The sequence below is a fragment of the Pristis pectinata genome, chromosome 3, assembly GCF_009764475.1.
Source record: "Pristis pectinata isolate sPriPec2 chromosome 3, sPriPec2.1.pri, whole genome shotgun sequence".
NCBI lineage: Eukaryota > Metazoa > Chordata > Chondrichthyes > Rhinopristiformes > Pristidae > Pristis > Pristis pectinata.
Window position 1 is genome coordinate 39,472,242 of NC_067407.1, and position 17,355 is coordinate 39,489,596.

A 17,355-nucleotide genomic window follows, 5' to 3' on the forward strand; every position below is an offset into this window, starting at 1 on the left:
TTCCTCAACCCCACAACAGTGCAACCTCAACCACAGATGACCACCTCATGGGAGAAGTAACAAAAGAAAGAAGGTACGCTGTTTTGCTGTGCTAATATTGTATGGCTTTCTTGCCTTCAGGTGATCTGGGAGTGAATGGCGGTGAGGAACTGCAGCTGACGACCACAATCACCCATGCTGATGGACCAACTGAAATTTACAGATTGGCTGGCAAGGAGGCACAAGAATAATGATGGGACTGGAATTGGGAGAAGTCATGCCAGCAACGCAAGTCCAACTAAGCAATTCCCCTCAGAAGAGGAGAAGTATAAATCTGCTGTGTTATGTGTGAACTGAGGTCATGTGATAGGGATTTGGGCCTGTTGAAATTCCTGTTGCTGGTGAGAGAGAACTCCTGCTTCCAATAATTTTGCTCCAACTTGTATAATCTGTGGAAGATTCCAGAACTGTGCCTTTATACAATGGGATGATATTCCTTTTTTCTGAAAGCAGTCATGTGCACATTTAATTGTCAAAGCAAATTACCATCATTGTAGTTAATATCTTTCTGAGCATTACTTTCTGTAACTATAAAGTATTGTAGTGTTGCGACTGTGTGTGGGCAGATACTTCTGTTGCTCAAGGGGTTGTGAGACTGTGTGAGAGGTAAAGAAAGAACTGCAATTATATAGCATCTTAAGTCCTCAGGATGCCCCAAAACGCTTTGCATTTAGTGACTTACTTAGAGGTAATGGATTTAGATTTAGATTTTACAAGAAATGCATACTTGCAGACTCAGCTCCTGATGGAGATCAACATTACTGTCATATAGTACACTTTTTAAATATAGATTGTAAAAAAGTATGCTCAAACTATTATTATCTGTGTACTCGAGCATTTATTTTAGATAATTCTAAAAGCATAGGTCCTCTGAAAGTGGAAGAGAAACGTAAAAGAAAACCTGAATATTTTGCTTAATTTGAGATCCTTCCATTATGTGGAAAGGTTATGTTGTGTACAAGCAGACTGGAGATTACTGGTGTAACCTTAAACCAGTTGTGTATACATAATGCATTTGGGTAATCCACATGAGGCACCAGTTTTGCCTGGAAACTCTCAGTAGACTTGATACTGTATATCATCTGGGCTTCCATTCACAGCTAGATGATGTCTGGTTCGATCTTCAGTGCACATATTGTGGATGGAAATTAAGGAATTTTATATATCAAGGTTATTCTAACATCAGTAAAGCAAGTATGATTTCTCTCAATTCAGTAGAATGATTAGTATGGATTTTTCACTTTGAAATAAGTACCAGACCTTCATTTCAATCAAGAGGGCGGTGTGGTGTATAACTAGAGCTGTAGCCTGTCACTTCTGTGCAATCTTCCTTAGAGTGCTTCTTGAGCAAGGCACTGATTAAAGTTATATCCCTCTACAGAAAGTCATGAAATTATCATTACAGATATCTGGTACTATTTCTTCCTTTCTCTTCTAAAGTTGCTGCAATATATTAACCCAGTTGGTGAGCAACACTCCAGTGTTTTACCCAATAACTATCCTGAATGCAGTTCTTGGACACAATGTTTTCCATGCAAAGGTCACTATATAATGATCAGAGTCAGTGATTGTGGCAGTTTAATGTTCTTTAAAATTCCCTTCCCTTCTTGCATTGGGCAGCCATGTGCACCCTTTTGTCATAGCTTGAGATGAGCTCATTAGCAAAAACTGGGGTCCTCCTGGCTTGTGTGGGTGAGTACCTCAACATATTGAGAGTCACTTAAGAATTGTGTTTGATGCTTTAAAGCATTTCTCACTTAGTTAAAATCTGGCATCAATTTCTAAGTGTGAAGTAGGGCTTCTGACATTGGCATGCATTAGTAAAGTCATTCAAAACACAGATCAGACACCTTTACCTTACGTTAGGAATATGTTGCACAACACATTTCAGAAATAAATATTTGTTATAATGGCCAATTTTATTTTGAAACAAAAGGGATGTAGCATGTCCTTTGACGTAAACACTAAGGTGAAAACTGTACTCCTTCAGTGATGTAGATAATTTATGATAAAACAGTGTACAATTAATCCATTTTAGTTGGTGAAAGGATTTTTTTAAACTTGGAAGTAGATTGCTTGTATGCTAATTTTAAATAAAGTTTGTATAGTGTGATTCTGTACAGCCTTAGTCACTGATAAAACTGTCTTGAACAAGCTACCCCTGCTGGTGCAGTAATACATTAACAGATTGTTATGCTTTGCATGTGCATTTGCTACACTCGACATTCCTGCAAGACTGAAAGTAGTGGGTAAATGTTCAAGCAGTAGCCAGATCATTTCCTTTTGAGAACTGGCAATGATTAATCAACTGCAATGCTAGTTTTACACCTGGGAGGCAAGATGGAAATCTGACACACAAGCAGTATTTGGGAACTCTGCAAAGATTGTGTCGCAGTTCTGGTCACCTGATCTCTGACCCGGGAGGCCCCAGGCCATAGCCTCCAATTGCTGTGGGTTGACCCAACATCAACACTTGCACCTGACACATGGTACTTTGCATGGGGATCCAAGATCTGGGTTGACTCTGCACATGTACCAAGTGCAGAAAAGTTCCCAGTGCCATATGGTCCCAGTAATTCTTAAGGTGGATGCATTTCCATTAAGTACTGGCCAGAAACGGCAACTCTTCAGTTCTTCGAACCATTTGGGTAATGCATACTTAAGATCCCAATTTCAGCCACAAGTGTGCACTACACTTGCCCCCTACCCACAGCTCCAGAAATCATAAAAATCAGGGTAAGGCAGTGGGCTTACTGACAAGAGTACCCAATCCCTGCCATCCTTGGTCAGACCTCGAGGGAGAGGAATCTAGGATAGAGCCCAAAGGTATAAGTGAGTAAAGTTAAAAGAAATGGCTTTGCTTGAGCCACTTCTGGTCCTGGATGCTCTCTGGTTGTCTGCATCTGATGGGAACAGTATCCTCTTACAGGCCACTACTTCAAGCTTCTGTCACTGCCTGACAGCATCGTTGAACCTGATCTGCAATGGAGAGTGACCCTGCTGTGAGCAGGTTAAAATAGGATTTTCAACTACACACTCACCCACCAGGTTTCTGCCATTTGGAAAGTTTCAAAATCGCCCCTTGAGTGTTGATAGTTGTTGAGGATCAGCAGTCCTGCTCTGCCTGCTTTGGACCCCCAGCCTGTCACTCACATATCCGGGCACTCCCGCAAATTGACTGGAGTATCTGTAAACAGGGGTCTCTGTGCAAACTCTTTCAATCGTTTTATAATCTTAACATTCACTCCAAGCAGAAACTGAAGGCATTTAAGAGCTATATTGCTTATTCCTTTCTCCTGTTCTAAAGAAAGTGAGTAAGCTGTTGTACGCTGGTAACTCTGTTTGGCCCAGGCTAGCATCTGCCGGTCTGAGCTGCGTATGTTACTGCCATTCCTGGTATCCTGAGGGGTCTGGACAGGATGGATGTGAAAAGGATGCTTCCTCTTGTGGGACAATCTAGAACCAAGGGTCATGATGTAAAAATAAGGGATCACCTATTTAAGAAATATTTGGAGTCATGAGTCTTTGTGCACAGATTATCCAGTCATTAGCCGTTGAGATTAAAGTGTGAGCTTTGTTGATTGTCTGCCTTTGTTACAGATATCAACCATTCTCTGGGTGTGTGGGGAAAAAATTAAATTTAAAAAGTCCTTCCTCTCACTTTAAACCTATGCTCTCTTGTTTTTGATAGCCCTATCCTGCGAAAAATATTTTGACAATCTATCCTACCTATGGCACTCACTTGTATACTTCTGTCAGGTCACCCCTTGGTCTCTTTTGTTCAGCCTATCCAATCTCTTAATGTGAGCTGATGTAATCAAGGGTTTTCTGTTCTTAAATACTTTCTTCCATCCTTCTATCTACTAACATCAGTGAAAAACTACTACCCCATAAAAAACTACTCGTAAAAAAAAAACTACCTCATTTCCAACTGAACTCCTCTCCAAAAATCCAGGAACTTGGACCATTTCATGCATGGTTCCTGGAATCCTGTGTTTAAATCCAAGTTAGGCTTTTGCCGCAACTACATCAGCAAGCAATTCTTGAAACCAAAAATGACAAGTCATCCTGAAGAAGGAAATCAGTTCCTCCTGGCTCTTACGGAACTGCCTGTAGGATTTGATGCAATCGACTGCAGCTGTTAAACCTGCAGAGAAGCAGAGTTTGAACTAAAAGGGAAGAAAATAATTGAAATGTGGAGCTTGATAGAAATACAAAAGTTTTCTGTTTCAAGTATGGATCAGTGGAATGTGGTTGAATTTCCTTGTAATGGTCGACAATTGGAATAACGGATTTTGAATATACTTGGACACCATGAATATATATAAATGCAAATATTGGTGAATATCAGAAGATAAGAGTTATCAGCTTGGGTGTGAACAGTTAAGAAGTTCAGTTAATAATACCAGAGAGCATCCATTTAAGGTGAGAGGGGTTAAATTCAAAGGAGATGTGTGGAGCAAGTTTTTTTTACACGGAGAGGTGAGTGTCCAGAATGTGCTGCCAGGGGTGGTGGTGGAGGCAAATAAGACAGAGGCATTCAAGAGGCTCTTTGTTAGGCACATGTATGTGCAGCACATGTATGTGCAGAGAATGGAGGGATATGGACATTGTGTAGGCAGAAGGGATTAGTTTAGTTAGGCACTTAATTACTAGTTTAATTAGTTTGGCACGACATCGTGGGCCGAAGGGCCTGTTCCTATGCTGTACTGTACTGTTTTATGTTCTAATATATTTTATAGTTTTACAGCTGAAAAATCAGTCTGGAGTGAACTTGATGAACTGGATATTTTGTACAATTCATCGGTTAGTCCCATTTCATTGATAGTTCATAGTAACTGAAAGCAATAACAAGACATTCAAAAAGCAACAGTCTTACTTACTTATTACAATGTAGATGGGGGCTATTCTGCTAATCAGGTCGGTGCAACTCCCAGCAAAACAATCCCATCAGCCCCATTCCCCCTCCTAGTTCCCTAAACTCCAGCAACTTATTTTCACTCACATGCTCATCAATTCCCCTTTGATTCTTCTGCCACTTACCTACACCACAGGGTAACCTACAGCCTTGTCTTTTGGATGGTGGGGTGAAACTGGAGCACCAAATAAGTCAGCTTATTTAGTATACATATTAAGTTGCTTTCCAACAAGATGGTTGTATTTCCTTTATTATTCAAAGTCTGGATTGCTAAATATGTTGCTAACGTAGCATAGGAAAAATTTTAAGCCCTGTCTATCTAGAGGTAAGTTTATTCACGAATGCTATAAACCTGTCAGAATCCAGCAGTCAGCACTGAGATATGTGTCAAACCAATGCAATCTGGGCCTTTTTATTTCTGGCAAAATAAACAGCCTATTGTATTTGGCAGCCTCACAGGAGCCTGTAAAAAAAAATTCCACTCATCCTGAATTTATTTACAGCTTATTTTTCCCCCAACCACCACTCCTTCCATCTGTTTTATTAAGAGTGCAAGTGTAGCATTGAAGCAGCATTTGACTTGATTCCTAAACTGACCAGTTTATATGTGGATATGTTGTTTCAAAGTATTTTTCTCCTGCTGAAGCTGGCATTCCCACCATTACATCACTCAGTCTTCATTTATTTAAGAAGGCAGACGATAAAGTGTGTATTTGTAAGCTATTGCACCATGGGAAGTAACATGAGGGGTGTGTTGTTGTACTGTATTTAGTATTTGGATTAGCAGCCAAACTTTTGAAGTTTTGATCCAGAAACGCAAGTTCAAATCTTACCAATGGCACTGAGGAATTTAAATATAAGTAACCAAATAAATGGTTTTTTTTTAAATATTAAAAATTAGTCTCAGTAATGGTAATCATGAAACTGCCAGATGGTAGTTAAAATCCATCCGGTTTACTGATGTCCTTCAGCTGCCATGCTTCCCTGATCTGGTCTATCTGTGATTCCAAATCCACCAGCATGGTGACTCTTAATGGTCTCCTCAGTTCAGGGCCATTTAGGATGGGAAATAAATCCTGATGTTGCCAGTGACAACCATATCCCATGATCATACAAATAAAAATAAACCTGTATTTGCTTGCTGATATGACCATCCAATGGAAGATATTGAATCATGGTACGTGTCTCCTAGACTGCTTGTAGCAGGCTTGAGAGGGAATAGCAAGTTCCTGACCACAATCTTGAACATGAAAGTTATAGCAGAGGTTGTGACCAGTGTAACTTCTCTGCCAAAGGATAACTGAGATAAACCTGTTAACTATAAACCAACCAACCCCAACATTGGTAATTTGAACAGCATTTATAAATTGTTACTGACTATCCTCAATTCACATCCTTTTAGGTCAATATTCATCTTATCTAATTTTAAGGATAATATTGGATAAAATGCATATTGACCTTGAGAGATGTGGATTAAGGATAGCCGGTAAAGGTTTGTAAATGCTGTATCTGGCAGGTTTAATGGTGCACAAAAGAAGAAAAGGTGGTTCTTTGAAGCGTTCTGTAATGACCTCAAGAGGAAATGGATAAATTGCACATTAACTAGAACAATGAAATGTAAATAGAAGAAATCGAGGAAATGCGCAGGCCAAATATTTAGAACTAGTATGAGTCATAAGTTCATATAAACTGATAAAGTAAATTAATAGAACTGAAAAATTGAACATTATTTTTCGTAAATGGGGGCTTGAAATACAAAAACACAGAATGTGACAGGAAGATTATGTGCCGAGGTGTTGGACTATGCATAAATCAGATGTAAGAAGCATCTTGTACATTTTGAATTGATTGAACCATTTCTGACAGAAATCCTGCCTCTCAGGATATTGGACAGGGTATGTCTTGTCAAGATTTGCTCCAGTGCATGGATATTTCCCCATTGCATTTTGTGCAATTAATGACTTATTGATCGAAATTGGATCAGTACTTTTCAAACTATGACCTCCGTTGTTCATTCACAGTTAAAGGGGAGGATTACATCATACATAATGGCAGGAGCCTTAATTGAATTAATCCTTTTCCCATCTTGATTTCTCCCAACCCTTCCAGGTGAAGTTTAGATAAGAGCCCAGTTGTGAGCTCAGGCAGCATCTGCTGTTTGAGAATGCGCAATTCAGCTTCTAATGCTTTTAAACAGGAGTAAACCACCACTGTGATTCTTAAAGATGTAGCAACTTACCAACATTTTTTTTGCTCTCACTCAATTTGATGTTAGGGCAAGGCATGGATCCCTTTTAGCACATCAACAACTTCTTCAGGAAGGATGACAGGTCATTGGAGAGGGTGCAAATGAAATGCACTATTATAAATCAGAATTGAAAGACTGAGAGTTTGTAGAAAAACATTTGTTTCATTTGAGCAGCCAAGATCAAGTGGAGATTTCATTGAGGTAGTCAAGATGTTGAAGAGTTTTGATAAGGTAAATAAAAAAAAAGCCACTGTTTTTGTTGACCTGTGAGCCAGTCAGCTTTGTATCCAAGTCTACTGATGCATAATATTCGATCGAGTTCCACAGTTGAAATGTCAACCAATGTTGTTAAGGATCCTCTCTGATGGAGGATGGTTTCCTCTCATGAAGCTGTACATCAGATCTGAAGTACCAACTTCAGGAATGGGAAGGAGGACATCAAGTTTCAAAATCACTGTTCTTTTTTATTGCTAATTCCAAACTGTAATCAACTAAGGAATCCTGGAAACAATGATACAATGAATCTACTTTCACAGACTCTGTCGGAGTCATTGAGATGATTTGCAGCACTAAGTGAACAAATGAGAGTCAGTTACTCGAACCCTTGGCTTATTTGAACCTGTTAAACATATACTTGCTGTTCTTTTACCTCCAGGAACTAAAACTAAAGATCAGTCTGAGGCACCACCTAATTAACTATAATTGGAAGATTTCCTTCATCATATAGCCATTCCTGAACAAGAATGGTTCAGAAAATCAAAAAGAAAATCACAGATGCTGGAAACCTGAAATAAAAACAGAAAATGCGGTGGAAAGAGAAACAAGTAATGTCTCAGGTCAAAGATCCTTTGTTAGAATTGGGAAAGAGAAAAAAACAGGTTAGTTTTACGTTAACAAAGTTGACACTGACGGTGAACAAAGCAAAAATGATAGACAGAAATCCTGTCAGAGAGAGAGGAGCAGAACTTCATACCTGGAAGAGAATTGGCAGTGAATTCAACAGTAAATGAAAATCAAAATCTGCAGATGGTTCTATGTTTTGCCAGAATCTTGCTCCAAGCATTTAATGACTCCACTACACTTAAAAACTGATTGAGGCAAAAACAATTGAAACCATCCATGTTGGTCTGGTTCTGATTTTGCTAACTTTAGGCAGAACTATAACAAACAATTTGATCTCCAGATTGCACAATTTCAAATGCATAATTGAGAAAAGCAGATCTTTATGTTCCTTGAGTCTAAAGTTTGACAGCATGAGTATGTCTATTGAAACATCAGACAAAACAAACAACTCAGCTTTTGGAACTGTTCTTTGGAATCAAGGGGTTCATTGATGCATCTTTGAAGTTCTTAAAGATCAAATATCAACAGTGAGTTTGGGGTACCATTAAACCATAAAGGAATTATAACAATGCACAGTATTATCCTCAGATAATGTCCATGTGTGCATTTCAATTGCAATAGTGATGGAGCATGTTGATTGGAATAAGACAACTCCATGCCAACCAGGATTGAACCTTAAATTTAAGGCTGTGGGAGATTTTAATCCTGCTCACCTAGTAGAACTCAGACATTTGGACTGTTAAAAAGTATGTGTCCTGGGGCCAATATTCACAAACTGCTGAATAGGCAATGTAAACAGCCACCTAAAGTCAGATGGGTCCTTTTCAGCTTGCGAATAATGGATTCCAATGATGTTACCAAGACAGGAACATGAGACTCAAAAAGGTAAGTTTTTTTTAACTTAAATACCCGGAGGAAGAGGAAAGCCTTGGCTCACCCTGCCACAGTCACACCCACTATTCTAATTGCAGACACCTCCACAACCCACGACTGACCTAGAATCAGCAGGTTGTCGGTCTCTCAGATGTTTAATGTTATCACCACTTGCGGCAATTTGACCCCCAGTGGATAGGATATCAACTGGTTACATTTAAACACCACAGGCTTTTGGATTGTAGGATTTGCAACTTGCTAGCTTGGAGATAAAATCAGAGGCTAGGGCTCAACACCCAGGCAGCTGAGTATTTACCAGCACAACCTTTGTGTTTAGTGCCAGGAACTTGCATTAACTTCATGTATCAGGGCCATCAAACATAAATATAACCACCTTCCTTTTTTGTCCATCTCTTCCCCTACCCTTTTCCATGACACTGTCTACTGCCTCTCCAGGATTCCGCAATTATTCACCCAGGAGTGGTGGAGGATTTTGTCTGCTGAGGCCCTCATTACCACTACACCTGAGATCATCTGATTTAACATTAAAAAAGATCTGTTGAAGGGACCTTCCTAGTTTGAATTCACCCTTACCTACTGAGCCACTATTTCCTCCAAGGGTTTACTTGTATTTTTAGGCAAACCTATGAATGATCAAACTTAACATCTAAATTATTTCAGAAGTGAAGCTGAACCTCATCTCTACAATTCCAAATTTTACAATGAAAATGCCAAGTAATCTTGTAAATTTATTCATACACCTTCTGCTTTTGTGCTCTGTGCCCACCTGCTCCAGTGTTTAATGTTCTGAGACTTAAAGGGACATTGCTGCCCATCCTTTAGAGAGAAAGACAGAATAATATCTGTCAACAATCATACTGAAAAAAGAATTGGCACTCTCTTTTCTGATATGTCAATGCGACAGAAGCATTCAAGCTTTCATCTTTCTGAATTGTTTATGTGGCTCTTGAAATTGAAATCTCAAAGCTGCTGATGCAAACTGATTATGGTGTTGCAAATTTCTGAATTACAAATGATGAACCGAAGAGGCAATAGTACTAAGAACAGCACGTCTATACAATAGGATTAATACAGGATAAAGCAACAAGTAAAATATATATTGGCTGCAACATCTTTTTTGCACATAAATACACCATGGAGCAACTTATATTAAAATTCAGAAGACCAGAAATGGCCATTGCTGTCTCTCTGGCCAGTCTGATAGTACAGAAAATGCAGTTCCCAATATTATCGGGCATGCGCTATAAGTGGAATTAAACCATACACGCATGGAAAAGGCCACTTCACCATCTGCTCATCTCACATGAGGTTGGAGGGGAAGAGCAGTTATTGGTCTCGGATTACTCAGTACGGAATAGAAAAACACAATTGGAGATTCCGTTCCAGATCACTATCCAATGATCCAAAGACTGCACATCAGCAGGTAGTGCTGCTGCCTCACAGCTCCAGGTACCCAATTTTGATCCTGATGTTGGGAGCTGATGGTGTGGAGTTTGCACATTCTCCCTGTAATTGTATGGAAGTTGTTGGGTTCTTTAGTTTCCTCCCACCCTCCAAAAACTCGAGGGGGGCGATGTGAATTACACCTTAATGTAGCTAAGCGGCGAAAGAATCAAAGAGGAATGAATGGGTATCTGAGAACGAATAGGTTGCAAGGGTACAGAGAAATAACTACAGGGAGAATGGAACTGAAAGGATTGCCCTACTGTGAGCCAGCAGGGCTCTGACGGGCCAAATGACCTCCTCCTGTGTAAGGAATTACACACCTGGGGAAACAAAGGGACAGCAGCATCAGGCTGAGCTTTGATCACTCCTGCCATGTTAATCTGCAAGATCAAAGACCAATCCTATTGAGAACCTTTCTGCCGGTGCTCACAGTCTGAACCACCGTCTTCAAGGATACAACTATTGTCAGATTCGTTTCAACAAACTGCAGGTTGCGGTTAAGTTAATCTGATCCTGTGATACTTAGTGATCTTAATCATGTCACTGTGAGTAATTATTCATCAAAGGCAAATGATTCTTGATGGGAGAAGAAAACACATGGACTAAGAAAATGCATTAAGACTATCAACCCTATCATTTTATTAAGCCCTGTTCATTTGTACAATGCCAATGCCACCATTTTTCCCTCCCAGTAAGATTCCATAGCTTTCTCTCACTAACCAGGAAATAGAAGGGAAAGGGACTGAATCTCAGCTTTGTTGACATCTGAAACTTTAGGTGTGTGTGAACAGAAGCATCGAGGTATGTGAAATTGAATGTTTGCTGAGGACCATAGATGAAGGAGTAGATTACTTATCACTGGGCTGGTCTTTACTTAGTACCCACAATAAAGTTTCAGGATATGCAAGAGAAGGAAAGAGGGGTTTATGGGTCCAGCAATAACAATGTCATGAAACCTCAATGTCATTAAAGTGTATTTAAAACTCAATGTCATTAACGTGAAGTAAAATTAAAAGTTAAAATATACTGAGCATTGTATCTGGAGTGCTGATTATAACTTGACCTAATTGATACAAAGAAAATGTTCTCCTCATTCTTTCGTGTAAACAAGAATATTATTTTCGGAACGATACTCTTTTTATATTCAGTGCAGGAAATATTCAGGTTGAACACCAGTTTTATTGGGAAGGAGGCAGTTTAGCAAACACACAAGATTCCTGACTCGTTCCTTCTCAAACTGGCTGAACATATGTACAATACCATGGCTGCCAGAACATGCTGAGATGGTCATCTATTTTCTTAACCAAGGGATAAGTAAGGCAAAGAAAGGCAGTCCGGCCAATTCAGACCTTCATTTAGCTTTCTTCATTGTTCAGCACCGGTGTTGCATACCAGTCTGAAAGGTCTCCAGTTGATGTTTCCTTCCCTAAATATAGCATTGCTTCTGCCGTCCTGTTCCTTCATTTCACTTTATATTGTGGGAGAAAGCACCAGACACATAGCAAACACTGAACCAGTCTAGTACTAAAGGTCACCTCTCTCATGAATTGTCTATTGTTTTCTTGCCTTTGACAGTATACTGGTGAGGTCTAGCATTTCTCTGCCAGCAACTGTGAAAACATTTTTTAAAAGCATTTTGCTGTCTAAACCTTGTTACCAGGGTTGTGCTAAACCTAGCTGAAGTAAAATTGAATGCCACATTGTATTTTGTTTGAAAAAAAATTCAAGTATGATGACTTTTCTTATTTCTGTGGCTCCAAAATTATTTACCTGAGAAAGAAGTCACTGCCTGGTAAGGTAAGTGGAAACAGAATCAATCACACTTTCAAAAGGGAATAGGATAGGTATTTGAAGGAAAAAAATTTTCAGGGCTATGGGGAAAGAGCAGTGGAATGGGACTGACTTGATTGCTTATTCAAGAGCCATAGATTCTTAATGAACCAAGTGGCCTCCTTCTGTACAGAAGCTATGCTGGGTCATTTTTGCAAAACTAAAAAGAGGAAGAGAAATCAACTGATGCTCTTGCTTGTTTACTCTTGAAAGGTCCCTCCTCGGAAGTCTGTGAATGTGGATATTCAGTTGAAACTGGAATAAGATTTGACTGCCAAACAACCTATCGCCCCTTACTGCCTGAACCACAAATGGAGAACAGACACTTCTTTTTCAGGTCCAAAACGCCAACTCAAAAAAGATTCAACTCTTTCAAGAGAGCACGAGTGAAACAATTTTGTAATTGCCTCTTGTTTTTCCTGTGGGTTAGCTGGAGATCTGAAATGGTCTTGAAGAATATTTCTGGGTTCTGATGGGCAGATCACTGACCCCACAGCACACTGTATTGAAGCATTAAAGGAAAACAAGAAGGAGCTTGCCTGTGAGTCATTCTTATTTTTTTGCTCACAGATACGATCTGTACAGCCAGAGATACAACAGTCCAAATCTCAGGAAGTTATTCAGAGTTTGGACTGGGTAGTGGCCTGGAAAACCATACACATATCTGGTCACCGTGAGTTGACAATGACATCCAACCAATGGGGAACATGTGACAAAGAGTAATTAAATCTATTGTTGGCATTTTGGCATTGAGTTATGAGGAGAGGCTGTAAAAGCACAGAATATTTACACTGCAGAACAAAAGGCTTGGGGTGATCTCATAGAAGTATTTATGATCTTAAAGGCCACAGAGGAGATAAACATAAATTCTATTAGCATAGTCACACATTCTACAATGAAAAGGAACTATGTAACACTAGTTTAAGGGTGAATAAAGCAGTTTTGTTTTAGCTTTAGTCTGAGGATCCAAAAATTGAACAGGAAAATAAAATGAACAATAATATTAGCAAAAAAATTATGTAGACCAACAATAGGAAACATTTAAAATGGTGTACCGTGGAGTGCTGGAAAAATACTTCTAAAAGAAGAGAAGAAATTAAACACCCATGGGACTCCATAGATAAATAAAGACATAAGGGAACAACTGAGAGTAAGGAAAGAGGCAGATATTAATTGCCAGATAGCGGAGGAGCGCATGATAAGAACATGAAGAGAAGTCAAAAAAGCAATTAGGAACATGAAGAGGAATTATAAAATTAAATTATCAAGGGTCATTATCAACATGGCAAAATATTTTACAGACACGTCAATAGAAAAGGAAGATTTGGTTGGAATAAGTTCATAGATAGGACAAAACCACAGTAATGACAGGGTGTTGGCAGAAACATTAAATCATTATTTTGCTTTGCTGTTTACCAAGGAGATAGAATGGATGGACATAACCTTATTTTTGATAATTCATTAGGAAATGGCCAGAGGACTGGTGGGGAGCTAATGTAATACCTAGGTTTGGGTGAGGAAAGATTGGTGGGGTGGGGAGAACACATGTAGAGCATACATCTCGGCATGGACTGACTGGGACAAATGGCTTGTCTATCCTGGGTAATCGCATGTTTGCAGGGGAGAATGTAAGTAACAGATTGTCATGTGAGACCATGGGAAGAGATAATTTCAGCAAATTCAAGAGGGATTTTGACTGGTATTGCAAGGAAACACTGATAGAAAGATCTGGGAAGTAACATGGTATGAGACATTTCCAAGACACAAGAAACCAGACAGATGGATTGCAATGATGTCCCTATGAGAACTCTGAACATTGATTTTGTAATTAGTTTCCTTTTCATGTACGGCATTGACTGAACCTGGGTACATTTCCATAGTTTACCACTCCCATCCTATGTCTTGTATAAGTGACAGTTTCTAATCTATGAGCCTGCTCAGTGTGTGACCTTGGGGAACTTCAAATTCTGCCTGGTGTCTATTAACCTTGTTTCTGTATATTTAATGCAAGAGTAGAATATAGACATAAAAAGTAAGGAGGAATTGAATTTGAGAACAGGAAGATCCCTTTCCAATTATATAATCATTAGTTAGGCTACAGCTAGAGTATTGTGTACACTTCTGGTCACCACACTACAGCATGTGGTACTAGAAGAGAGCAGAGGTTCGTGAAGACGTTATAGAATTACAGTTATGAGGATGGTGTGACTAGGTTGGAGTTGGTTTATGTGAAACAAAGGAGACCGAGGAGGGACTTAGTTGAGCTGTGTAAGATCGTGAGAGGGCAAGGGAAAGTGAATAGGAAGGATCTATTTCCCTCGGCGAGAAGGTTGTTAGTGAGCGGACAAGGATATAGGTTAATTGGTAGTGGAATTAGAGAGGAAAAGACTTGCTCAGCAAGTAGCAGTGGTCTGGAACCCACTGCTGGAAATGGTGGAGGAAAGGGAAACCCTCACCATTATTTCTATGTACTTGGACAAGAATGGGAGAGGTATAATCTACAAAGCATGAGATGAGAGCAGGGAAGTGGGAGTACTGTACCCTAAATGGCACCGTTCTTGTCTGGTATGGACATGATAGACTGAGAGGCCAGCGACCCAGCTTCAATTCCATCCGCTGTCTGTAAGGAGTTTGTACGTTCTCCCCGTGTCTGCGTGGGTTTCCTCCGGTGCTCTGGTTTCCTCCCACATTCCAAAGACGTACAGGTCAGGAGCTGTGGGCATGCTATGTTGACGCCGGAAGAGTGGCGACACTTGTGGGCTGCCCCCAGCACATTCTCATAACGCAAAAAGACGCATTTAACTGTGAGTTTTAATGTACATGTGACTAATAAATAAATATCTTAAATATCTAAGCTGTAAGTTTCTGTAATTCCATGAAATAAATACAGTTGTGGTTTAAGGTAGTGCAAATTCAAGTGTGAATTTTGCACAAAGTTATGTAAAATTTCCCTCAAATAAAGGTTATTATCCAAACTGAATAATGTTTCCCTGCAAGGGGAGATCATAAGTGTGAAGAATTCCAATTATAGGAAAATTTGCAAAGTTGTTGAAAGGTGAAGCGTTTATAAAATCATGAACTGCCATTCTACAATCCTTTCATATGTAAACTTTACAGAACTCATCTGTAGCTCAGCAGGTACATGAAAATTAGAAGGTCACTAGAAAAAAACAAAGGACTGCAGATGCTGGAATCTAGATGAAGAACACGATGATGCTGGAGGAACTGCTGAAGGTCACTGCTTGATTCCTGTTGATTCAGCTGTCAGCCAGCTCAGCCATTGCTGCAGTTGGTCACGTTGTCTCAAGGCCAAGGTGGGGGAGAAAAATCAGTTTCGGTGCTCTGCTGATTCCTGGTAGGAATGCCTATATGCAAATGCAGCTCCCTGCAATGAGGATAGATCTTTGGTGATGGTGATGCGGCAGTTAAATTACTGGATTAACAATCCCATATTCAATCCTGAGACCTGAGTTCAAATCCTACTACGACACCTGTGGAATTTAAATTTGGAAAATAATCTGGAATATTTTTACACAATGTCTTTAGTAATGATAGGCACAAACCTACTGGGATGTCTTAAAAACCTATCTGGTTCACTAAAGCCTTCCTTCCAAAGAAGAAAACCTGTCATTCTTACCTGGTTGGACCTACATGTGACACCAGAGATGATTAACTCAAATGTTGTGGTAAACCATCCACATCAATCCAAGGCAATTGAGGCTGGTCACTGAATGCTGGCCTTGTCACTGCAGGCCATATCCTGAAAGATAAATGTTTAAAAAATCAAATGGCCCTATTCCAGGCTAAACTCACTCTAAAGGTTTTCTAACAACTGGTATCTCTAAACCAAGATCCCAGGATCAGCCTACATAATCCATGAAGAAGTAGGATGAAAATTTCTCAGTAGAATTGAAAAATTGAAATAGAAGAAAAAAATAGAAATATAGAAAAATTCTAAGAAAATTTCCTGGCATTTCATTCTATAAGCAGGTAATTTTAAGTAAATGGGACTGCATGGACCCTTGAGTAAAATTTCATATTGAGCCAATTGTTTGCTGTAGTAAGGCACCAAGGTATTGTAGAAAGTAGGTGTAAAATGACTGGATGTGATGACTGTAGCAAGTTTGGGGAAAAAATTCAACGTAGGACCTTTGGTTCCCAAAGTTGTCCAGCACTGGGGTTTTGTTGTGTCATTTCTGGAACAGTTGCAGACATAGTTATGAATACAGCTCACTGAAATGAATCAACACCCACAAATATCATCATACCCACTACTGGAATGCAGAATGCAAACCTTTAAGTTTTATCATCAAGCAATTCCTTTGCTCTGATGACTGTCTTGAACATAGAACCTAGCTTCTTGCTGCCAAATTATGCCACCTTGTGGTTAAAAGATATACTGCCCACTCGAATCATCACTGACAAGACCAAATTTTACACATCAAAGGCAACATTCACACCATTTTTATTAGAGCTCTGTGTTTCATCTGAGTTATTATGAACATGTATCCAATAATTTGTTACACTCTGATATAACTGTGCTGTTGTATACTGCACTTGTTGGCAGAATCCTGAAGTACTGTCAAACTCCATACTCTCCCATTATCCACTACCTTTTTTTATTGCATCAACAGCAGATATTCAAAGAAAAATATTTGTTCCGTTTTGGTAACGTTGGACTTTGGAACAAAAACATAAGAGATCTGGCATATTTGGCATAGGGAAAGCAACAAATAGAAAAGAAAAGCACAAATACTTTAGTTAATTAAAAAATATTAGTAATGATGCAGAATGATTTGGGAAAAGATGAGGAATTCCAGGCACTAGCTGTGGAATGATTCCACAATTGTAGCCTTGCCAATGTGGAGAAAAGTTAAATGCCATTAATATTTTTATGTGAATAGGCAACAATGATGGAGGGATTAGTCCACCAGTGCTGAGGCACTTGAAAATCTCTTCTGTAACCCTTTCCCATTGATTTTTATTGGTGGCAAATGGTCCGTCTGTGAGATTTCTGCATGAAGTGGAGCCCTGGCTGCTTGCCTTTCCTCTGTCATATTAATCACGAGCTGTTGTGAAAATCAATGTAGAACAGTTAGGTTATGTTGAAGAACAATGTTGAAGAAGGCAGGAACAA

The 17,355-nt window shown here is 39.4% G+C and overlaps 1 protein-coding gene across 3 annotated transcripts in view; it reads left to right on the forward strand.

The window, feature by feature from the left end:
• Window positions 1–2,195, forward strand: part of wls (Wnt ligand secretion mediator) — a 103,819-nt gene extending 101,624 nt beyond the window's left edge. For 2 of the 3 annotated variants that reach the window (XM_052012842.1, XM_052012841.1), the window contains exon 15: window positions 121–2,146. In XM_052012842.1, coding sequence (XP_051868802.1) covers window positions 121–230 — 110 coding nt within the window. In that variant the 3' untranslated portion in view covers window positions 231–2,146. Of the gene's footprint in view, window positions 1–120 lie in introns of all 3 variants that reach the window. The other variant, XM_052012840.1, reaches the window with a different exon arrangement.
• Window positions 2,196–17,355: the final 15,160 nt, after the last annotated feature.